Source organism: Lepus europaeus, chromosome 8 (genome assembly GCF_033115175.1).
Source record: "Lepus europaeus isolate LE1 chromosome 8, mLepTim1.pri, whole genome shotgun sequence".
Lineage (NCBI taxonomy): Eukaryota > Metazoa > Chordata > Mammalia > Lagomorpha > Leporidae > Lepus > Lepus europaeus.
In genome coordinates, this window is record NC_084834.1 from 30,100,037 (window position 1) to 30,124,126 (window position 24,090).

Below are 24,090 nucleotides of genomic sequence, written 5' to 3' on the forward strand. Positions count from 1 at the left end.
GGAAAAGCACAAAATGGGGGTCTTTGGGCCCCTGCACCCACATGGGAGACCCGGAGGAAGCTCCTGGCTCCTGGCTTCAGATCGATGCAGCTCCAGCTGTTGCAGCCAATTGGGAGTGAACCAGCAGATGGAAGACCCCTCTCTCCCTCCATCTCTCCTCTCCCTCTCTCCCTCTCCTTTTCTGCTTAACTCTTTCAAATAAATAAATAAATCCATAAAAAAAAAAAAAGGTAACTCACACCATATCAGAATGCCTGGGTTCAGTACCAGCCTCTTGCTTCTGACTCACACATCCCACTAACGTGCACCCTGGGTGGTGGCAGTGATGGCTGAAGTAGTGGGTCCTGTGCCAGCCACGTGGGAAATCCAGGTTGAGTTCCTGACTGCCATGTTCCTTTGCCGTGTCCCCACCCTGGCCATGCACGAGCACTTGAGGGAAAGAACCAGCACACAGGCGCTCTCTATCTGCCTATCTGTCTCTGTCTTTCAGGCAAGTTTCTTTAAACCAAGACTAAAAATAATCAACATGGAACTACTGAATGAACAGTTCTACTTTCTGGGTAAGCAAATATAACCGAAAGAACTGCAAGCAGGACTTGAACCCCTATGTTTCCATACCCAGCTTCCTAATAGCATTATTTACAACGGGCAATAGGCAGAAGACATCCAGGTGACCACCAACAGATACACAAGGGATACACAAAACGTGGTAAATACACCAAGGGAGAGTATTCACCTTGGGAAGGGAAGGACGTTCTGACACATGCTACAGCACAGGTGAACGCTGAGGACGCTACACTAACTGAAACAAATCAAACATCAGAGGACGAAGTCTAAGTGACTCCACGTCCATCAGCTGCCTAGAATCCTCAAATTTATACAGACAGAAAGCAAAACGGTGGCTGCCACGCAGTGGGGGTCAGGAGAGTGGAGACTCATTGTTAACGGGTACAGAGTTTCAGTTAGGGAAGATTAAAAACCCTGCCCATGGTGATGATGATGGCTGCTCAACAGTGTGAAGGCATTCTAATGCCACAAACCTGTGCGAAGGAAAGAAAGGGGTTAAAATCAAATTTCGCTTTATATAAATAATTACTTTTATTCAGATGTACGTATAATTGCTTTCAAAAAAGCAATTATTTACCTGCCATGTAAAAAAAAATGTAGTGTCACTTTTTAAAGTAGTATAGTATTTAAATACAACCAATAAGCATGTTACTGGCCGGCGCCATGGCTCAACAGGCTAATCCTCCGCCTAGCGGCGCCGGCACACCAGGTTCTAGTCCCGGTTGGGGTGCCGGATTCTGTCCCGGTTGCCCCTCTTCCAGGCCAGCTCTCTGCTATGTCCCGGGAGTGCAGTGGAGGATGGCCCAAGTGCTTGGGCCCTGCACCCCATGGGAGACCAGGAGAAGCACCTGGCTCCTGGCTTTGGATCAGCGTGGTGCACCAGCCGCAGCGCACCGGCCATGGCGGCCATTGGAGGGTGAACCAACAGCAAAGGAAGACCTTTCTCTCTGTCTCTCTCTCTCCCACTGTCCACTCTGCCTGTCAAAAAAAAAAAAAGAATGTTACTAATGGGGCCAAGGTCGTGGAGTACTAGGTTAATCCTCCGCCTGCGGCGCGCCAGCATCCCATGTGGGCACCAGTTCTAGTCCTGGTTGCTCCTCTTCCAGTCCAGCTCTCTGCTATGGCCTGGGAAAGCAGTAGAAGATAGCCCAAGTGCTTGAGCCCCTGCACCTGTGTGGGAGACCCGGAAGAAGCTCCTGGCTCCTGGCTTCAGATCGGCACAGCTCTGGCCATTGCGGCCATTTAGGGGGTAACCAACGGAAGGAAGACCTTTCTCACTGTCTCTCTCACTGTCTGTAACTTTACCTGTCAAATAAATAAATAAATATCTTTGAAAAAAAAAAAAAAAACGAAGAAGAAGAAGAAGAATGTTACCAGCTTAAAGGAGAATTTCTACCTAACGGCACCCCCACCCCCAAAAAAAATCCATGCCTTTGTGCCTCCAGCAACTAGTTTGATAGGTCACTCACCAGCACTTAGACAACTCCCAGGACCAAAAAAAAAAAAAAATCGTAATTAATTCTGCCGAGGATTTAATAAACAGAGGCAGGAGATGTTCAGGGTGGCTTCTTCATGCTCTTATTACTAAGAAAGGCTCTTCAGGAGAATCACACCACACTCTGGGTACCAAGGTGGCTTTGCCATTCAGCCGCTTCTCTCTCTGCTCATTCTCGCTACTCCAGTTCCCACCCGCTTCACCAGCCAACCTCTGTCACCACCGTACAGCGTCTGGAGGATTGGGATCCGCCTGATGAAGAATCCACCAGCATCCTGGGGCACACTCCCTAGCCCGCTGGCCAAGCGGCACCCGCGGGCACAGACTGCTCACCAAGTCTGAAGACGATCGCTCTTCTCCCCACGTCAACCAAACATGAGGCACTTACTTCTACTAGAATTTCATTTGATTGTATCCAATTCCTGGCCATTCCTGCTGCAAATATGAATAAGGCCGTAGACCAGTGTCACACTCACTCAAAAGACTGGCTTCAGATCTCAAATGAGATATCATTTGGCTTTTCAGCAAGGAAAAAAAGACTTCAAAAATCTACAGAAACGGAATTTTCTCGAGAATCCAGCACTAGCTCCAGCACAGATATGAAAGGAGAATTTAGGGATGTGGTTGAAGGTGGACGCTATTATGCCCAATAAACAGAGTTAGAGCAGCCAGTCCTAACAGGGTTACCAAAGTAACCAGCCTGGCATCGCCACTATTTGCTGCTATTTCTATCTAAAACAAGAGGAGGGAACGAACCACACAGGTCTCTACGCCTTTGCTCAGTACTGTTCTCAGCAACTTCTGATCTCTCCAGCATCTCAACTCACTGCGATTACTTAACCAGCCACTCGCAAAGGTAACAACTGTGACTTTGTCCTCTTCAAAGAGCACCCCCCTCCTAAGGCCTGCATGCTTATAATAGAATGCTGTGTACACTAGCAGTCTGTATGTTTAGAAAGAGCAAGCAGCAAAAGAGGGAAGTATCCACTTTAAATGGAACCGTTTTCATCTTTGGGATCTCTTGATATGTCTGATTGAGAGTTTGATTATCTTTGGAATGGCTGAAACTGCTGTAGCTGTCGCTCACTGCACAAACATCACACTTGGTCATTCAATAAATTTATATGAAGTACCTACTTCCTGACAGATTACTGCTGCTGTCAAGGACCTTACATTCTGGAGGAAGCCATGCAACCAAGAAACGTGTGATGTGCCAAACAAGAATCGGGGGGGGGGGGGGAGGGGGGGGGCAAAAAACAGTAAAGCAGAGAAGTGACTCAGAGGGCGAGGCAAACCTTCTCCAATCAGGAGCCCTCCAAGGAAGGGGTGTCCGGAAGACTATTTGAAGGAGGGAAGCCTGCGGATCAGGGCTGCAAACATTGGGCAGAAGGAAGATGAGGTGCAAAAGTCTTACACAGGGACCCGGGGACCCTGGGACAAAGTGTCTTGCGGGCCCTGGGACCCCTGCAGGTAGCCCCCATCGTGGCGGGACTCTGCAGAAAAGGAGGTTGAGAAGAACGACCCCATCCTCAGTCAGCTCTGGAGCCAAAAAAAAAAACCAAGCTGATAGCCTGCAGGTGGGTGTGAAAGGGCCCTCAGTGACGCCAATGATGTGAGGGGAAACTGGGAAGTGGAGATGGAAAGTCACCCGAGGCAAGAACATCCTCTTGCAGACAGCTGCTAGCACAAAGGGTGAGGGCCACAAAGCAACAGTTGTCCTTCCAAGGCAGAGTGGGAGGTGAGGAAGCAGACCTAACACGTGCACGCACTTCTACGGAACACGGGACCAGGAGAGGGGGCGGAGCCATGCCCAAAGCACTGCAGGCAGGTATAGGCCTGGTAAAGGCTCCTTTCTCTGTGTTAGACTGTCAGTCAAAGGTCTGAGACAAAAGAAAACATCACACGTGGATGTCAAACCAGCCAACCAACCACACACAGCTGAGACACAACACACAGCTGAGACACCACACACAGAGTTTGCTATACACACTTAACACTTCAGGGTAACCCAGGCTTACGGAAGAGCCAACGCTGTTAGTGTCACTCCGATGTTGCTTCAGCAGGTGTGGATGACGGTGTGCACTGACATCCAGACTCCCTGTGTGTTTAAAAGCAAACACACGAGCAAGCCAACCCAGCGGAATGAGTCAGGACCCCGAGCTGCAAACGCCATCCTTAGTAACAGAATGGATGTTCGATACTCTCAACAGCTGAGGTGCTATTCAAGCCCGTGAGTGAGAAAAACGAATGACAGGGCATTTAGAAAGAAAGGGAAGGAAACACGAGAGGTAAGGAATAAACTCCCTTCTCCTTTCAGATGGCTCCCTCCAAGAAAATCAGTCTCTGGAAAACAGATGCCTCTCCCGATGAGGCGGTGCCTCCCGAGTCCCCAGCACTAAGTAAGACCAACGCAGCCCTCACAGCAACACACAACAGTCTAGGAGGTTATTAAACTGGATTAGTTTCTTCCACAACTCTTGAAAGTCAACTGATGGATCTATTCCTGCAGATAATATATGTTCTTTAGTAATGCTGGTTAAAACTAATGTTCCTGTGACAAAAATACTCAGAGGCAAAAATTTTACCTCTATGCATCTATTATCTAACTAACCACCACAGAGGTATTCATTATTTTGTGTCTTATTTCATAAGAACTCTTATTTCTTAACTCGTGACAGCACTTGTTCATTTTTTTCTCGCCCCTACAAAACCCCAGATGAGAAGTCCTCAAAAGTGAAGCACAGAGGTGGGACATTGGGCCTAATGGTTAGGACACCACTTGGAACGCCTGCATTGCATCCTGAAGTGTTGAGTCCAAGTCTCTGCTCCACCCTGCATCCCAGCTTTTTGCCAGGGTGGACTCTGGGAGGCAGCAGTGATGACCCAAGTAGTTGGGGCCCTGCCACCCACATGGGAGACCAGGACTGAGTTCTTAGCTCTTGGCTTCAGTCTCGAGGGTACGGAGTCAGCAGGTGGAACTCTCTTTCTCTCCCTTTTCTCTCTGCTTCTTAAATAAATTAAATAAATAAACAACCTTTCAAGGATTATTTTATTGAAAGGAAAATGACAGAATGAGAGAGACAGAGATCTTTTGTCTATTGGTTTACTTCCCAAATATCCACAACAGCTGGGGCGAGGCTAGACCAAAGCCAAGAATGGCCTCCAGGTCTCCCAAGTGGGTTACAGCAGCCCAAGTCCTTGGGCCATCATCTGCTGCCTCCCACACGCATTAACAGGAAGCTGGACTGGAAGCATGGAGTGGTCAAGACTCAAACCATGTGCTTCAGTCGGGATGCAGGCATCCCATCTAGTAGCCAAACCAGCTGCACAGCAACACCAGCCCCAATTAACTTTCTTTAAAGCAAAGTCTATTTACCCCCCCCCCCAAAAAGTTACTGCTTATTAAATTTTGGAAATAAATTCATAAAAAAAGAATACCTCTTGTAAATGTGAGTCCTTCTTTTTGGCTGATAAATTCAAATGTTTATCAATTAGGCTGTAATTCTTTTCTGTCTCCTTGTCAAACTTCTTTTTTTCTTCCTGTGAATCAGAAAATATAGACAACTATGATTAAACAGAAAAAAAAAAAGGCACACAATTCATCCACTGGGAAGCTAAAAACAACAAATATCTGAAAGTGAAGTACCACGGAATGTGATGCAACTCTATGAAAAATATATCTGTTCCCAGGCCACACTGGGCCAGTAGTTAGCAGCACAGCCTCAGAACTGAAGAGATACTTGACTTTTTTTTTCTGAGCCCATGTAATTTTTCAACTCTTCATACGTCATCAGTATTAAGAGGTAATGCAATGTCACTTGGTACACATCATAAATAAATAAATAACGAGAAAAACATAAGACTTAAGCAAACGTGCTCTAGATTTTGGCATAGAAATGGCATTCATTTAAAACTAAGTTTTGTCCTAAATTTAAAAAAAAAAAATCCTAAGAATCACTGTGTGAAAAACATCTCAGGAAGTTCTCCCCAGATGTCCTAACATGAACAGAACACTAGGATCCTACAGCCAGAACCTCCCAGTGCTTCTCTAGCACCATTCAGAAGGAGCTGTCAGGGCTGGCAACGTGGTATAGCTGGTAAAGCCACCGCCTGCAGTGACGGCATCCCATAAGGACACTGGTTCAAGTCCCGGCTGTTCCACTTCCAATCCAGCTCTCTGCTATGGCCTGGGAAAGCAGTAGAAGATGGCCCAAGTCCTTGGGCCCCTGCACCCAAGTGGGAGACCCAGAAGAAGCTCCTGGCTCCTGGCTTTGGATCAGCGCAGCTCCGGCCGTTGCGGCCATGTGGGGAGTGAATCAGTGGATGGAAGATCTCTGTCTCTCTCTCTCTCTGTATAACTCTTTCAAATAAATAAATCAATCTTTAAAAAAAAAAAAAGGTGTCGTAGGACCACCAGGCCTACAATGTTCCATCCCACTCTCACACTCCGAGACCCCGGCTAACATGGCAAGTGTTTCTCAGATACCGAGCCTGCAGCTGGCATTCCCTTTAGCTACAGAAGCCTTCTGAGAAGACGAGTAACCAAGATTTTGAAAGCAGAGAAGACAGCCTCCCGTAAAGCTGCACCCACTTCGACGTTTCACCAGCATTTCTGAGCATCAACAGAGCACGGTAAGCCATAACATTTCCACGAACTTCAGATTGTCTCCAACCCTCCACCACCGCCCGGAAAGGAACATTCTCTTCTACATTTTCCAACTTTTCTTTTCTAAAGCAAAAACAGTCAACTATTCCGGCCCTTTGTGGTATAGTTCTCTCCATTTATGCCAAGACGAAACAAAGAATGCTAACTCTACTCCTTTGCATGTGTCTTCATTAGGTTTTCCACTAATGAGACTGTAGTTTTGGAAAGCAGGGACAGTATGCCACATCCTTCAGCCAGGACACCTACAGGCCCCAAGTTAATCCCCTTGCTCTGGGCGCCCAGAGAAGAAAGGCAAGGACCAGATACTCAATGAGGCTTGCACCGACACCAAGTGTACAGCTAAGGTTTGTTACAGGTCAACGAAGTCTACATCTTCAGAGGGTAGAAGCAGGCCAAGGGTCAAAGCTCAGAATGAGGCTGAGAGCCCAGTCCTGGAAGATAATGGGGGAGTTGGTCCTGGGCGAGGGGCCCTTGGTGTGGTTTTGAAATCACCCGGTGTGTTGGCCATCTGGCTGTCATCGCTATCTGCACCCAGCCTGAAGGTTTTTTGAAGCTTGGGATTTCCTTTTCTCGGCTTCCCCAGACAGCCCTTCCCTGTCTCCTGCTGCAAGGCTGGAGATAACCGGAGGCAGAGAAGGCGAAAAGGAGAAACACACCGAGACTAGCGGAGGGTTCTGGAATTTGTTTTTCTCAGTGGCCCAGAGCACCCTTAGCTGTCGCCTGCCTCGCCCTCGCTGATAAGAGACTTGGGAACTCGTGTTTCTCCCATGCCTCATCCAAGTTGGATTACAACCAGCTGCACAAGTCTTTACAAAGAAAAAAAGACAACACATAAACCTAACTTTTCTAAACATCAGGGATTTTTTTTTTTTCCCATTTTTGTACTAACTCATCCTGAGGTCCAACCCTAAAATCCTGACAAGCCTCTGGTAGGTTCACGATTCTGTGAAAAGGCAGTGAAACAAACCAGAGGTCTTTTTATTTCTACCCCTCTTACTGGATCATCCTCTCTTTCGTTGAAATTGGAGTTTTTTTTTGTTTTGTTTTGTTTTGTTTTGTTTTGTTTTTTTTTTTTTGACAGGCAGAGTGGACAGTAAGAGAGAGAGACAGAGAGAAAGGTCTTCCTTCGCCGTTCGTTCACCCCCGAATGGCCGCCGTGCTGCGGCTGGCGCACCGCGCCGATCCCAAGGCAGGAGCCAGGTGCTTCTCCTGGTCTCCCATGGGGTGCAGGGCCCAAGCACTTGGGCCATCCTCCACTGCACTCCCGAGCCACAGCAGAGAGCTGGCCTGGAAGAGGGGCAACCGGGACAGAATCCGGCGACCCAACCGGGACTAGAACCCGGTGTGCCGGCACCGCAAGGCGGAGGATTAGCCTATTGAGCCACGGCGCCGGCCCACTTTCTTTTTCTTTGCTGCCCTGATTTTTTTCTGGGGTTACAACTATTTTTTTTTTTTTTTTGTCTAAGTTATTAACATTGTATTGTGACTCTTTTCTGCTTTTCATTATTATGTTTTTCATCAACAATTTTAATGACTCACAGAAAGTAAAACTCAAGCAAACACATGGCCCATGACCTCAAAACCCCCACTGTCTTGACATGACTGGAGTATGGCGTCCAACCCTGGTCACCGACTGCCCGTGAGCTCTGCACGAGGATCCCGGCATTCTCTGAAACTCAGCTTCTCAGGTTCCAACACAACAGGGACAGAGGCCAGGCCTCCACGTGGACCACAAGCAGGCCGCAAAGCAAGATCACAGAGCAAGCAACGTTTGCTCACCTTGCAGACTTGTACCAGAACACAGGAAATATTTTACTCATTTATTTGTTTTCATCTGAATCACAGAAAGGGACAAAGGAAGAAGAGATGCTGAAACCAGCATTCAACACCCCCAGCACACTCAGCAAACGCAGGGCATGCAAATGAACATGTGGGTAAGAGCTGGAAATGAAAGAACATGGTGCTAAAGACAGAATTCAGCCAGGGAGCAACATCACGCCCACCAACAAGAATAGAAATGCATTTGTCCATACATGGTATTAAACAAACGCTACTGTGTTTGGTCTTGGAATCCTAAGACTGAGAGAATGATTTCTTCTTACATTTGTTCTTAACACCATTCTAGAATATTATCTCGTTTCTCTCTGCTCCTATGATTTCTTGTCCTGACAAAATACAAATGTTAAAGCAGAATGTATTCAAAGAGCTTTTAATACAGAATAGAACGTATTTTTTCTTCTTTCAGGAAACATAAGGGATCTTCAGAAAGTTCAAGGAATATGTGTACTATAAAAAATTATGCACAGATTTCCAAATTCTTTTTAAGCAAAATGAAATTACTTTTTAATACCATTTTCCCATGAACTTGCTGAAGTACCTTTGCACATACAATATAAATTAAACAGCAGCATCCCAAAAGCTACATCAAGGATCGAGTTAAATACAACATAAACAATATTTTTCTTTTTAAAGAAAAAACAGACATGACAAGCTCCAATGAGCCTGGGCCAGGCACTAATACAATGAGTGAGAGGACTGAAAAAGAAAGGCTTGACAAATGGGTGAGGCAACGACAAATCAGACAGCCCCGCCTGCTCCAGAGGGGCCACAGCAGAAACCCTGCTCCCCTGGTCCCTGCTGTGTTAGCCCAAGATCCTCTAAGCCACCTCTCCCGACTTTTCTGGAACAGCTGGAAAACCTAATATCTTTAAATGGTGGCAATAAATTTTTTAAAACTTTAACAACATGAGTAAGTCACACAAAATTTATGTTTACGGATTAAGTATGACTCACAGGAAGCCAGCTTGTAGTCTGTTGTAAAACTGCATATGCCAAAAAATTTACATAAATGATACTGCTGAAAATAGTGTAACTGGACAAACCGGACACATGTTGTGTGGGTGACTGAGGGATTTCACAAACCTGACAACCACAACTCAGATACGCAGATCTTGTGGACACCATCGGAAGTAAAGTACATATACGCAGGCCTCATCACCAATCATTGGGTCAGAAAACCATTACTCAACCAACGGTGTGAGTACCATTGTTTAAACACTGGGAAACAGAAAGAGAACCCCACCCCGAACAAAATTAATTCCAGATGGACTGAAAGAGTCACAAGTAAAAAATGAAACCATAACAGAGAATGTTTTCATCAGCTCTCAGAACAGAGGAGGATCTTCTAAGTGAAAAAAATGCAAAAAGCCATAAGAACTTCTAAAGTATGGACAATAACCAACTACGTTGAGAAAATTGCAACAAATATCTGAGAAAATAAGTAAAACTTCTTAATGCATAAGAAAGTCTCTAATAAGCACTTTTCTGCTCAAAGCACTCCTTAATAACATCCATGAAATACATAAAGAGGGCTGGGCGTTGCGGTCCAGTGGGTTAAACCACCACTCTGCATGTTAGCATCTATACTGGAGAGCTGGTTCAAGTCCCAGCTACTTCATACTTCATGCTTCCAAGCCAGCCCCCTGCTAACACACCTGGGAAGCAGCAGACAATAGCTAAAGATCTGAGTCACTGTCGCTCACATTAAGAGTCATGGATTTTTACTATTTTATTACTTATTTGGTCAAATTTTTTAAAAAAGATTTACATATTTATTTTAAAGGCAGAGCTAGAGAGAGGGGGAGAGAGAGATCTTCTACTCACTGGTTCTCTCCCCAAATGGCCACAATGGCTAAGGCTGGGCCAGTCCAAAGCCAGGAGCCTGGAATTCCATCCAGGTCTCCCATGTGGGTGGCAGGGGCCCAGTCACTTGGGTCTTCATCTACTACTTTGCAAGGCACATTAGCAAGGAGGTGGATCAGAAGTGGAGCAGCCAGCTTACTGTACCAAACCAGGCCCATTGGCAGAATGTTTGCAATAGTCATTTGAAATTCTTTCACCAAAACTCTTCCCAAGGATGGTGTTTCTTGGAGATGTTATGCACCATACTTGGCTCCTGAGTGACCTGGTACCTATATTCATTTCCTGTAGCCTCATTAGCATCTGACAAGTGAAGCCTACCAGCAAAGTACTGTAGAACCCTGGGGAACAGGTGGCACACTCCTCAAGAGAGGCCGAAGAGCCTGAAAAGGAGGTAAGACAGGGCTGATGTTGTGCCGAAGCAGTAAAGCCGTGGCCTGTGATGCTGGCATCCCATTTGGGCGCCAGTTCAAGACCCAGCTGCTCCACTCCTGATCCAGCTCCCTGCTACTGTCTGGGAAGGCAGCAGAAGATGGCCCAAGTGTTTGGATCCCTGTACCCACAATGAAGACCCAGAAGAAGCTCCTGGCTCCTGGTTGCAGCCTGGCCCAGCTCCAGCCACTGCAGCCATTTGGGGAGTGAACCAGCGGTAGATTTGTCTGTCTTTTCCCCTCTCTGTGTACCTCTGACTTCCAAATATATAAATAAATCTTTTGGGGTCGATGCTGTGACGTAGTAGGTTAAGTTCTGCCTGAGGCACTGGCATCCTATATGGGCACTGGTTCTAGTCCCAGCTGTTCCACTTCTGATCCAGCTCTCTCCATGGCCTGGAAAAGCAGTGGAAGATGGCCCAAGTGCTTGGGCCCTTGCGCTCACGTGGGAGACCCAGAAGAAGCTCCTGGCTCCTGGTTCCAACTGTTGAGGTCGTTTGGGGAGGGAACCAGCAGATAGGAGCCCTCTTCCTCTCTTTAAGTCTAGCTCTCAAATAAAGGAATCTTTTAAAGTAAACAAATCTTTTTTAAAAAGTAGAGATAAGAACTGAGAAAGGCCTTGATTTAAAAAAAAAAAAAAAAAGGCTTAAGAGTAAGTTGATATAAACGCATATTGAACAACCTGTGTCTTGCTATGGTAAATGGGTGTTTTGTTTCAGAGGTTAGAATCAGCATGCATGAGATGGGCTTTCGGCCTAGCAGTCAAGGTGCTCGAGTCCCGTATCAGAGGGTCTGGGTTCAATTTCTATCTCAAGCCCCTAGCTGTTTGTTCTGTGTGTCTGAGTATGAATGCCTGTCAAAGAAATAAAATAAGGCTGCCAGTTTTCCTCCTCTCTTGGAAGCCCCCCTCTATGCCGCTCTGGCTGGGTCTTTGACTCTAATAAATCTTGCCTTTTAAATCTCAAAAAATCAGAGGGGGGTGCCTATTTGGAGCAGTGGTAAAGGTGCTTCTCAGGATGGCCACATCCCTTATCAGAAGGCCTGAGTTCAAGTTCCAGCTCCACTTCTGGCTCCACCTTCCTGCAGATGTGCACCCTGGGAAACAGCAGGTGACGGCTCAGGTACCCACGTGAGAGACCTGGATTGAGTTCCTGGCTCCTATGTTAGCCTGGCTCAGTCCCAGTTATTGCAGGCATTAGGGGAGTAAACTAGTAGATGGGAAATCGTGTTCTTATCTCTCAAATAATTTTTAATATAATAACAATAAAAACTTTAAGAAAGTGCACAGAACCTACAAAACAGAGGAATAAGCACAAAGCAGACAGGACTCCAGGAGAGCATATCCAACTGGAAACAAAACGGTGGGGACTATCTTGGAGTTTTTAGAAAATCCAGCTGACGGAATGCACAGATTTCTCGCAGCTTAGATTGCATTTAAAGCACAGGTCAATGTCTAGTTGGCTTTCTGGACCTTAGGGAAAAGAAGGAGTGACCAGAACCACAAGAGCTTCATAGAAAAGCAAGGGCCATGTCACTCCCAGATGGGAGGAGGAGAATAGGAAAGAGAAGATAAAAAGGTCAATGCTAGTACCTAAAACTTCTGATGCCATCTAAGGATTTTCTTAAGTATCCACATGAACACTGTTATGCCACCTAAACTAGGTTCGCTAGCCGTTTTTAAAGTATCCCAAGTAAGGAGATTAACAGAGGACCATGAATGTGTGCTTGTCAAATAGAACCATGTGTTAAAGAAGCACACATACTCAAAGTTACCAAACTTCCCAACCACACCTCTTTCCTGGTTCTTCTACAATTACTGCTTGAATGGGTTATTTGCCATTGGTTCACCCTCCAATGGCCGCCGCGGTAGGCGCGCTGCGGCCGGCGCACTGCGCTGATCCGATGGCAGGAGCCAGGTGCTTATCCTGGTCTTCCATGGGGTGCAGGGCCCAAGCACTTGGGCCATCCTCCACTGCACTCCCTGGCCACAGCAGAGAACTGGCCTGGAAGAGGGGCAACCAGGACAGGATCGGTGCCCCGACCGGGACTAGAACCCGGTGTGCCGGTGCCGCAAGGCAGAGGATTAGCCTAGAGGCGCCGGCTTCTCTGCTTCCTTCTGATTCAGCTCCCTGCTAACTCATCTTGGGAAAGCACTGAAAGGTGGCCCAAGTACTTGAGCCATTGCCACTCATGTCGGAGACCTGGATGGCCTTCCTGGTTCTTGGCTTCAGCCTGACCGAGTCCTGGCTGTTATGCCCATTTGGGGTGTGAACCAGCACATAGAAGATCTCAATCTCTTTCTCTCTTTCACTCTCAGCCTTCGAAGTAGATAAATAAATCTTAACAAAAAGAAAAGGAAAAAAATGTGGTTTTTCCTTTTAGAGCGTTAACAATCTAATGGAAGAGACAGATGTTTGTATATTGCCCATATAATACATACAATCACCTTTTGCTACCATTCACTTTCAAGTGCAAAACGGGCAGTTAGAACAAAGGCTTATCCCAGAGATGTTTGGCCCCTGGCTAAAACAAAGATTTAGAGGCTTGTATCCCCTATCAGAGTGTGTGGGTTCAAGTCCCAGTCCCACTCCCAGTTACAGCCTCCTGCTAACATACACCCTTAAAAGGCAGCAACGATAGCTCAAGTAATTGGGTCCCTGTTACCCTCATGAGAGACTCAGATGGAGTTCCCAGCTCCTGGCTTCTGCCTTGCCTGGTCACAGCGGGCAACTGAACAGTGACCCAGCAGATGGGGAATATACTCTCCTTTCTCTCTCCCTCTCTCTCTCTCTCTCTCCCTCACTCCCCCCTGCTAATCAAGTAAATTAATTAATGGGGGAAAAAAATGCTTCTCCCTATGACCTACAATGACTGGCTCCTAATAGGTAACATCAGTGGGTACAACAGCTAAAACACACACTGCACTAAACAAGAACACAGGACAAGCTCTGCATCAACTTGAAGCCAGAGGCACAATGAAGAACCAAATAAACGGGGCTTAAGGACAGAATGTGGCCACTAAACACCCAAAGGTGTGGACCAACCCATTACAAGTATTTCTCCTTTAACAAAGGCATTAGTTTGCAAGTCTCCTTGCAGGATATTCTCTGAACAGAACAAGGTCAGAAACTGGGAAACTTTGTTAGGAGACAGACAACAGAAGAGCCAAGGTCAGAAATTTCTAAAAGTCAGAGGTGGAAAGCACATTTTTTTAAAAAACTAGACAGCAGGCCGGCGCCGCTGCTCACTAGGCTAATCCTCTGCCTTGCGGCACCGGCACACCGGGTTCTAGTCCCGGTCGGGGCACCGATCCTGTCCCGGTTGCCCCTCTTCCAGGCCAGCTCTCTGCTGTGGCCAGGGAGTGCAGTGGAGAATGGCCCAAGTGGTTGGGTCCTGCACCCCTTGGGAGACCAGGATAAGCACCTGGCTCCTGCCATCGGATCAGCGCGGTGCGCCGGCCGCAGCTGGAGGGTGAACCAACAGCAAAGGAAGACCTTTCTCTGTCTCTCTCTCTCACTCTCCACTCTGCCTGTCAAAAATAAAAACTAGACAGACACAAGTCAAGTCATTCTGATTTTTCATTTCCATAATATAATCTTGGCCCTCCCTCTCCACCATCCAACTGAAATAAGAAAAATAAGAAATGGAACAAGCACTACCAGTCATGAAATATTAACAGATAATCAGTGTTAGATCCTTAAAATAGCCCAAGGAGACAGGATCAGACAAAACAGGATCACAAAACTGCGGTATTCAGATCCCTCAGGGCTTCCTCTTAAAGGGAAGAAACTAAGCCACTTATGTGTCCAAGGTCACAAGGAGGAACCTGCCCTCCCTCCAGTCTCCTGCTGCAAAGTCAGAGGGGCAACCCCACTGCAAGCAGCTAAGCAGAAAGGCCTGGGGGCCTCCACCAACCTGCACTGCCCATGTGGTCTGAACCTCCTCCATTCACAGCTCTCCACTTACAACTGTGCAACAGGGCCAGGAGCTTGCCTGGTGGTGAAGCTGTCTGCTGGGACACCTTCACACCAGGTGAGTGCCTGGGTTCAATTTGTGGCTCTGGCTGCTGACTCCAGCTCTTGCTAATGCACACCCAGGGAGGCAGCAGTGCCGGCTCAAGTAACTGCATTCCTGCTATCCACGTGGGAGACCTGGGTTGAGCTCCCTGCTCCAGCTTGGGCCCAACCCAGTCTGGGCCATAGAGGGCACTTGGGGAAGTGAACCGCCAGATAGCAACTCTCTGGCTCGCTGGCGATCTTTCCCCAAAAAAAAGTAAAATAGTATACCAAAAAGAAAGATCAAGTAGTTTAACAAGTCAGTCCAAGGAGAACTGATTCAGGAGGTATTATCTAAGAAGACAGAGCTCCTTGGGCCCATCTACGTGGTTACAGCTATTGAGACTACAATGTATGTTTGTACTAAGGGATTTCAATAGACTCTTTCAGGAAGATAAAGGAAAAACACTCACACTTGCAGGTATAGGGAGGGAAAAATACAGCTATACCAACCCTCTTCGCTACCCAAAACTGACATGATTCTCTTCTTCTAGGGCCAAGCCAAAAATGGCCAACAACCTGCAAATACAACTTTTTTATCCCTCGAGTACAGATAGAAAATTCAGGAAAGGTTAGTGCCAATTGTTTCTCTGGGTTCATTTCAAAAGTCAGATTACAAACTTGAGAAGCTGCTAAATATATCCCATGCTCCCCATAGCAGAGTCACTGCATTATTCCCGGAAATCCTGGCTAAGTCCCAGCCCCTTCAGTGCATAGTCCGTGCTTTGCTCATCTTCAATACCATGCAACACACAAAAGGCACTACACAAAACACAGTGCTCAAACCAAGCTGGCCCACAGCAGCAGTTCAATAAACCCTTGTTAAACTGATGGAAATTCCAGGCCAACACCCTAAAATTCTCTTCCTAGTGTCACTGGCATCAGGGTTTAGGATTAGAGACGCTGCTGTACCATATGGTAAAGCTGTACTCTACCATAAAACTGAGGTGTATTCTGAAATGACCACAGCCCCTACAGGGATAAGATCCTCTGTTCAGAGCAAATGTGCTGTTTGAGTAAAGATATTTTTAAAACTCTGGAAGCAGGAAGCAAAAGTGGATTATGAAAGGGTTTACCACCCTGCCCAGGTGTTTTTATTTTGTATTCAATTCCAAACCCCCAAAGGGGAGAAAGTCCATTTAAAACATGAAACAACAGATGGTTTACTCCAGTCTCTCTGCTGAAGCTGCCAGCTGCCAATGCAGCGTACCCTGAAGCCGCAGAGGCAGCCACACTCTGTGTACTCCATGTGTACTCCAACTAGACACCAACCTTTACAGCTCCAAGTTGCTCTTTTCTGAATTTTTCCAAGGGCTTGATCAGGGTTTCGGTGACACTTAGTGCCTAGAAAACATGAGTGACAACAAAAGAATAGAGTATTAGGTCCCCAAACAGGAAAAACATTAAGTATTTCGCTTACCCTGGTCCACCCTCCCCAGCAAAAATGCCAACAACATATTGAACTGTCTTGTTTCATCCTGCCAGTGCAACAATTAAATCACTTCTCCATATATTAAAACATGAGAACCCCATAAATATTTTCAGGGAAGAGGAGGTGGAGCACACAGCCAATGATGCGACACAGGCCCAGTGTGCTTCCACCGGGTAGTAACAAGGCCATCTTTCAACAACAAAGGGTCTATCACGTTCATTAACAGAACACTTCTGTTTGAGATTTTGTTTTTCCTCCCCCTCCTCAGAAATTTAAAATTCAATTACATTCCTTTATTGGTAATCAGACTACATTATGCAGCCGCTCAGTTAAATACAGCCAGCACCCCCTCCTTCCCGAAAATTAACCTTAAGCCAGGAAGAGCTGCAAGAGGCTCACAGAGCAAATACGGGGCCGCACTGGCCAACACTCCATCAGTGAGATGGACATGACAGGGGCCGCACGCAAACTCCACAAACAACCATATTCATTTCTTATATTGACTGATTTTGGCATTTCAAGTTAGAATATGCAGAAAATGGAAATAAGAGGGACTACTCACCCAAGAACATGTTAATAAAAATATGCCACCGAGAAATACCCAGAACAGCAAGGGAAAAACATCTCCAAACACTCACTGTACAACCACGTGGCATTTATCTTTTAGTTTTTAGATAATAGCTACCCAAAATCCAAGCTTAAAATTACAGAAAAAAAAAAAAAAAAAAAAAAAAAAAAACACAGCAATTCTTAAATTAGCCAAAAGCACCTTTGCAGTGTTCCATCATGTACGGTCTATGCCAAAGAGACTCATATTTTAAGACAGTGCCTATGATCACATGTAAGATGCTCAGAGTTCCAGCTTCTACCCCAGGCTCCAGGCTGCCTTCCCAGGTTCTACTCACTCCCACTTGGAGAATTTGTCACTCAGATGTAAAAGAGTTAGGGCAACATGTCTAAAAGGAAAAATTAAGAGCGGGAACTAGCCAGGGGAAAGGATTATCTCCCAGATAATTTGATAATTTCATTTTATCCTCTCTCCATTCTAGACCATGTGACCTACAACAAGAGCAAAGAGTTCTCCACAGTCGAGAGCAGGACAGGGACCCTGCAGCACAGGCCAGGAATACCGGAATGTCCCAAGCTTCTTATGGGAGAGCATACCCAACAGGGGTGGAGAACATTTTTTCTGCTAAAGACAATTTGGATATTTCTAACATCTAACATCTAACATTTGATATTTCTAACAAAATCACCAACTTAAAAGTTAGCCTGGGGCTGGCGCTGTGGTACAGTGAGTTAAAGCCCCTGCCTGCATTGCCAGTATCCCATATGGGTGTCAGTTCGAGTCCTGGCTGCTCCACTTCTGATCCAGCTCCCTGCTAATGTGCCTGGGAAAGCTGCAGAGGGTGGCCCAAGCCCTTGGGCCCCTGCACCCATGTGGGAGACCCAGAAGAAGCTCCTGGCTCCTGGCTTCGTCTCAGCTCAGCTCAGCTCTGACTACTGCGGCACTTTGGGGAATGAACCAGCAAATGGAAGACCTCTCTCTGTCTCTACTTCTCTCTGTAACTCTTTCAAATAAATAAAATTAATCTAAAAAAAAAAGTTAGCCTGCTATAGATCTATTGTATTTCATGTCCCACCTACTCTTGCCTCAACAGAGCCATATCAAATGATTTCAAGGGCCTTATTCAGCCCAACTGCCAGATCCCCTGCCCTGGCACACAAGAAGTTCTGTTATACACTGTCAACATAATCCAATTTACATATAATGTCTCACAGGTTAATTTAACACATTTATATGAGCACTGGTGCCACATGCTTAGCTTCTGCATCTGGATCTAGCCTACTACTGTTCCTGAATAAACCTACATATAAACCACCTTCCACGGAGACTAACATTCAGGAAAGAGGTCAGCTCAGCATTACAGGCTGAGATCATAGGGAATGATAACTGCTCAAGTGCAGAGAGGATAGGAACAGGGATTCAAAATAACATTCTGAGCCCAGGCTTCATCAACAGACAACACTGAGAGAACCTTCTCCAATAGGTACTTCCACATTCAAAGTAGCCATCTTTTCTACTAAGTAGTACTCCACGGTGTACATATCCTATAATTTCTTTATCTAGTCTTCTGCTGACATACATTTAGGTTGATTCCTTATCTTAGCTACTGTGAACTGAACTGCAATAAACGTGGGGGTGCAGATAACTCTTTTAAACGCTGATTTCATTTCCTTTGGGTAAATTCCCAGGAGTGGGATGGCTGGGTCATATGGTAGGTCTATATTCATATTTCTGAGGTATCTCCATACTATCCTCCATAGTGGCTGTAACAGCTTACATTCCCACCAACAGTGGATTAGGATACCTTTTTCCCCACATCCTCACCAGCATTTGTTGTTTGTTGATTTCTGTATCAAAGCCATTCTAACTGGGATGAGGTAAAACATCATTGTGGTTTTGATTTGCATTTCTCTGATGGCTTAGAGCTCCTGAGCATTTTTTCATGTGTCTGTTGGCCAACTAGATTTCCTCTTTTGAAAAATGCCTGTTTAAGTCCTTTGCCTACTTCTTAACTGGGTTGTTTATTTTGTTGTTGTGGAGTTTCTTGAGCTCAAAGTAGCCATCTTAATAAACTACTGCAGTAGACATATTTGCTCCATATCTATTGCCTGATGATAGGCGATAACTATAAACAAAAACACATCCCTCTTCCCTTGCCAGTAGGGAAGACTGTGATGGTTTGGATAATAGTTTGTAAGTCCCCACAAAGGCCTATGTTTGGGGCTTGATGCCCCAAGTCTTATATTAACTATTATTTTCTTAAGATTCATTTATTTATTTCAAAGAGTTACAGAGAAGCAGTGAGAGAAGGAGAGAGCTTCCATCTGCTAATTCACTTCCCAGAAAGCCACAATGGCCAGGGCTAGGGCAGAAGCTTCTTCTAGGTCTCCCATAAGGGTGGCGAGGGGTCAGTTGCTGGAATGAGAAGGCCATGCCAAGATAGCACTAGCAAGCAAGTGTCAGTTACTCAGGAAATGATTTCAGAACCCACCTGGCAAAGGAGCATGCCTGGCAACAGGCAATGATTGGTTAGGGCATAGACCGCCCCTTGACTGGATTGGCTGCCTCAGCTATATAAGCTGCTGCACCAACTGAAATAAACAAGTCTGCAGGCTGCTCGCCTCTGGCCTGCTTTCACCCGACTCCTGATGTCTGCGTGGTGATTCTGTGCCTCTTGCCCCCAGCACACTTTTCGTCTCAGAACAAAACCACAGTAACAGGCACTTGGGCCATCTTCCACTGCTTTCCCGGATCGTTAGCAGGGAGCTGGATGGGAAGCAGAGCAACCAGGACAGGAACCGGCACCCATATGGGATGCTGGCCTTAGAGGCAGCAGCTTTACCCCAGCGGCTATGCCACCACAACACCAGCCCCATCTTGTATTAATTAATTAAGCATAATCTTATTATGGTATGGAAAGGTGGTGTCTTAGAAAGAAATTGGATTGGATTGCACTGGGGCAAGTCCCGATGGCATTATTTGGAAAGACCACAGGGAAGACAAATGTGCTCCCTGTATCTCTCTGCACCCTGGACGCTCGCTCTGTATGTGTTCTGCCCTCATCAGATGCCAGACTGATGGAGCCACCTAACCTTGAACTGTGACACTCCTAAACTTTAAGCCAACATAACCCCTCTTCCTAGGAAGCTCCTATCAGATATTTTCATTAAAGAAAGGAAAAGCTCAGTAGTAGTGACAGATAATGGATATGTGGACAGTTAAGTAGGTATGTGATTGCAAATTCTAGTAATTCCTTCCAATGGGGAAAAGTGGGGGCATTGAGAGAAGTGATCAGAGGAGGTATAAGAAATGTGCTCAGGGCGGGAGCTTCACCAAGATATGAAAGGTGACAAAAGTGGTGCAAAGAACAAAGGAAATTGTGTCAAGCTTGAAAGCCAGAAAAGCAAAGTATTAAGCAAGAAGCAATTCATCTGTTACAGCAAATATCAAAAGGCAAGTATGACTGGAGCATTAGGGACAATAAAATTAGTGGGAAGAGATGAGAGATGGATGGCCAGGAAATGCTGAACTCCATTTTTTTTTTAAAGATTTATTTATTTCAAAAGGCAGAGTTACAGGGAGGCAGAGGCAGAGACAGAGAGAGAAAGAGATCAGTCCTCCATCTGCTGGTTCACTCCCCAGATGGCCACAACGGCTGGAGCTGGGCCAATCAGAAGCCAGGAGCCAGTAGCTTCCTCCAGGTCTCCCATGTGTGTACAAGGGCCCAAGCACTTGGGCCATCTTCTACTGCTTTCCCAGGCCATAGCAGACATGGATTGGAAGTGGAGCAGCTGGGACTCGAACCAGTGCCCATATGGGATGTTGGAACAGCACACAGCAGCTTTATCCACTACGCCACAGTGCCAGGCCCCCCATTTTTATTTTGGGTTCAACAGAACTTTGGTTTTTAACTTTTATTTACTTTCATTTATTCAAAAGGCAAATAAAGAGACAGACAGATTTCCCAGCTGCTGGTTCACTCCCCAAATGCCCACAATGGTCAGGCCTGTCATAGGTTAAAGTCAAGACCAAGGAACTCAATCCAGGTTTCTCACATCAGTGGCAGGGACTCAACCACTTGGACCCCATCTGCTGCCTCCCTCATGTGTATTTGCAGGCAGCTGGAAGTGGATGGGGAACCAGGACTTTAACACTGGCACTCTGATATGGAACTTGGGTTTTCTTTTACTTACTTACTTACTTATTTATTTGACAGAGTTAAACAGTGAGAGAGAGAGAGACAGTGAGAAAGGTCTTCCTTCCGTTGGTTCAACCCCTAAATGGCCGCCACGGCTGGAGCTACACTGATCCGAAGCCCGCATCAGGATCTTCCTCCTGGTCTCCCACACAGATGCACGCGCCCACGCACTTGGGCCATCCTCCACTGCCTTCCCAGGCCAGAGCAGAGAGCTGGACTGGAAGAGGAGCAACCGGGACTAGAACCCGGTGCCCATATGGGATGCCAGCGCCACAGGGGGAGGATTAGCCAAGTGAGCCATGGCACCGGCCGAAACTTGGGTTTTCTAAAGGGGTGACTTAACCACTGTGCCAAACGGCCACCCACCAGAAGGATTATGCCACAAAGAAATGACACAATGGTCAATAGATCTTTTAAAGACTGTTCTGGCTGCTCTGTGAAAGAGAGATTAGAGGTACAGGCAAGAAAGGGCAGTGGTTCAAAGGTACTGACAGCAAAAACAAGGAGAGGTAGGCAGATCTGAAAGACACCTGCATGTGGAGTCCACATAACAGGTGACAGAATGTGGAAGAGGTGGAAACTTCCAGGATCATTGCAGATTTCTTGCATGAGCAATTGAATAGAAAATTCTGCTACTTAGAGACTGGTGCTGTGGTGTAGCAGGGGAGGCTGCCACCTGCAATGCTGGCATTCCATATGGGCGCCAGTTCGAGTTCCGACTGCTCCACTTCCAATCCAGCTCTCTGCTGTGGCCTGGGAAAGCAGTGGGAGATACTCCAAGTCCTTGGGCCTCTGCACCAGCATTGGAGATCTGGGGAAAGCTCCTGGCTCCTGGTTCTGGATTGGCACAGCTCCAACCATTGCGGCCATCTGGGGAGTGAACCAGCGGGTGGAAGACATATCTCTGTCTCTCTCTGTAACTCTGCCTTTCAAATAAATCAATAAATCTTTTTAAAAAAAAAAACTATTTATTGAAACAGGAAAATCTTAAGGAAAAGCATCAAGGAGAATAGACTAAGGGTTTGTGTTAAATGAGATACTGAGGTGGATACTTGGCACAGCAGTTTATAGACACCACTGGAGATGCCCACATCCCATATTGGAGTACCTGGTGTTGAGTGCCACCTCTGGCTCCCAATTCCAGCTTCCCAACAGTGCACACCCTGGGCCGCAGCAGATGAGGACTCCTGTATTTCAGCCCTTGCTACCTATGTGGGAGACCCAGACTGGCTGTTGTGTGCATCTGGGAGCGAACCAGTGGATGGAAGATGTCGTCTCCTCCTCCTCCACTTTTCCCTCTACTTCCTCCATGCCGCTTCCTCTCTCTCCCTCCCTCCATCACTCTGCCTTTCAAATAAGCAAATAAATCTTATAAGGAATAAAAGACGATTCAAAGTCTTGAACATAAGAGCAGGATACTGATGCTGCATAGAGTTGACCTATGACAGCAGTGAGGAGCCTTCCCTCCCTTAGAGTAGTAGTAAAGAGAAAACAGGTGCCAACACAGATAGGCAGATGTCAAGAAGAAAAGCGGAAGGAGTTGCTATCAGATGGTTACTCTTCCTTCAAGTGCAAGGCAAGGTCCTTCAGAGAAGGTGGGCACGAGAAGAAGTTTCGATAGAAAAAGAACAAATGGAAGCATCATTGCAAATAGGAGAGGGGATATTCCTAGAGGAACAGGAACACTCCTGGACAGGGATGAAGGCCCCCTGGGACAGGAAGACATCCACCAGCCTTGTGGGACTCTCCAGCAACCAAGGGAGAGGGGTCTGATTAGGTTCACCGTGGGAGAGAGTATTTCCAGCAGGTGTCAATACACCAGCATCATACCATCATCTGAGGTGCTGGCGAGCTTCACAGATCTACTGGGCACACTGGAGCAAAGACGCTGGGTCAGAGAAGCCTTCCTGAAGGAGATCCTGCAGTGCTGAGCCAGAAGGAGGAGGTAGAGGCTCTCCAGGCAAAGGATAAATGAAAGTCCCCCCACACCCCATGCAGAGAAGGAAAAACCAACAAGTTCAGGGCATGGAACTAGAAGCAGGCCAAGGTCATGGAAGCAGATGAAGGCAGTGAGGATCACAGGAGAAGGCTAGAGGGGCCTGGTGGACTGTAGCGCCTGGCAGAACAGGATAGAGGAAATGCTCTGATAACAGTAGCCATAGGCATCAGCACACAGAGACCACCTCTTCAACAAGAACCCCAAAACTCCATACTCTGGAGTGAATGAAAAGGACGTCACAAGTTACCCAAGAGCGATGTGATGTCATCGTGGTTGTCCTCATGTGCAGAATCCACCTGACCTCCAAGGCCAACACAAGTCAAGGAAAGAATATAAGGGTGTCTAACGTTCTCTTGGCAGATCAATAAGCAGATTTTTCCATAACAAGCAAAGAAGTAGTTGTGACAAATAACAGTATATCCATCTCTGGCATGCAATTTTTTTAAATTAAAAATACATTTAGGGTAGGCATTGGGGACAGTGGCAAAGTCACCACTTTGGACACCAGGAACCCAAAACAGCATGCCTGATTCAAGTCCCAGCTGCTCTGCTTTCAATCCAGCTTCCTCACCCTAAGCACCCTGGGAGGCAGCAGGTGATGGCTCAAGTTCTTGGGTCCATGCCATCCACCCACATGGGAGACCTGGATGGAATTCCAAGCTCCTGGCTTCAGCCTGGCCCAGCCCTAGCTTTTGCAAGCACTTGAGGGATGAACCAGCGGATGGAAGAGCTCTGTCTCTCTATTTCTGTCCCTATGCTTTTCAAATAAAATAAAGATTTAAAATCATAAATACTTTTAAAAGCTTAAAATCCACTACTTGCTCTTCTTCAGAAACATCTGCTTTGTAACTTCTGAACCGAGCCTCAAAGTCCTATTTGAGAACAAAAGAACGGAGCAGCCACTCAATGCCGCACTAAGGCAGCACTGGCTGACAACCAGGACTGTTTGCTTCTTTTTCTCAAAATAGACTAGGGACACC

The 24,090-nt window shown here is 46.5% G+C and overlaps 1 protein-coding gene across 2 annotated transcripts in view; it reads right to left on the reverse strand.

Annotated features, from left to right (window-relative positions):
• The window catches only part of ARHGAP10 (Rho GTPase activating protein 10), a 357,364-nt gene that overhangs the window by 208,680 nt on the left and 124,594 nt on the right, over positions 1–24,090 (reverse strand). For both annotated transcript variants that reach the window (XM_062199520.1, XM_062199519.1), the window contains exons 4-5: positions 16,186–16,257; positions 5,501–5,602 (exon numbers count right to left, since the gene is read on the reverse strand). In XM_062199520.1, the coding sequence (XP_062055504.1) occupies positions 5,501–5,602; positions 16,186–16,257 (174 nt within the window). The remainder of the gene's footprint in view (positions 1–5,500; positions 5,603–16,185; positions 16,258–24,090) is intronic.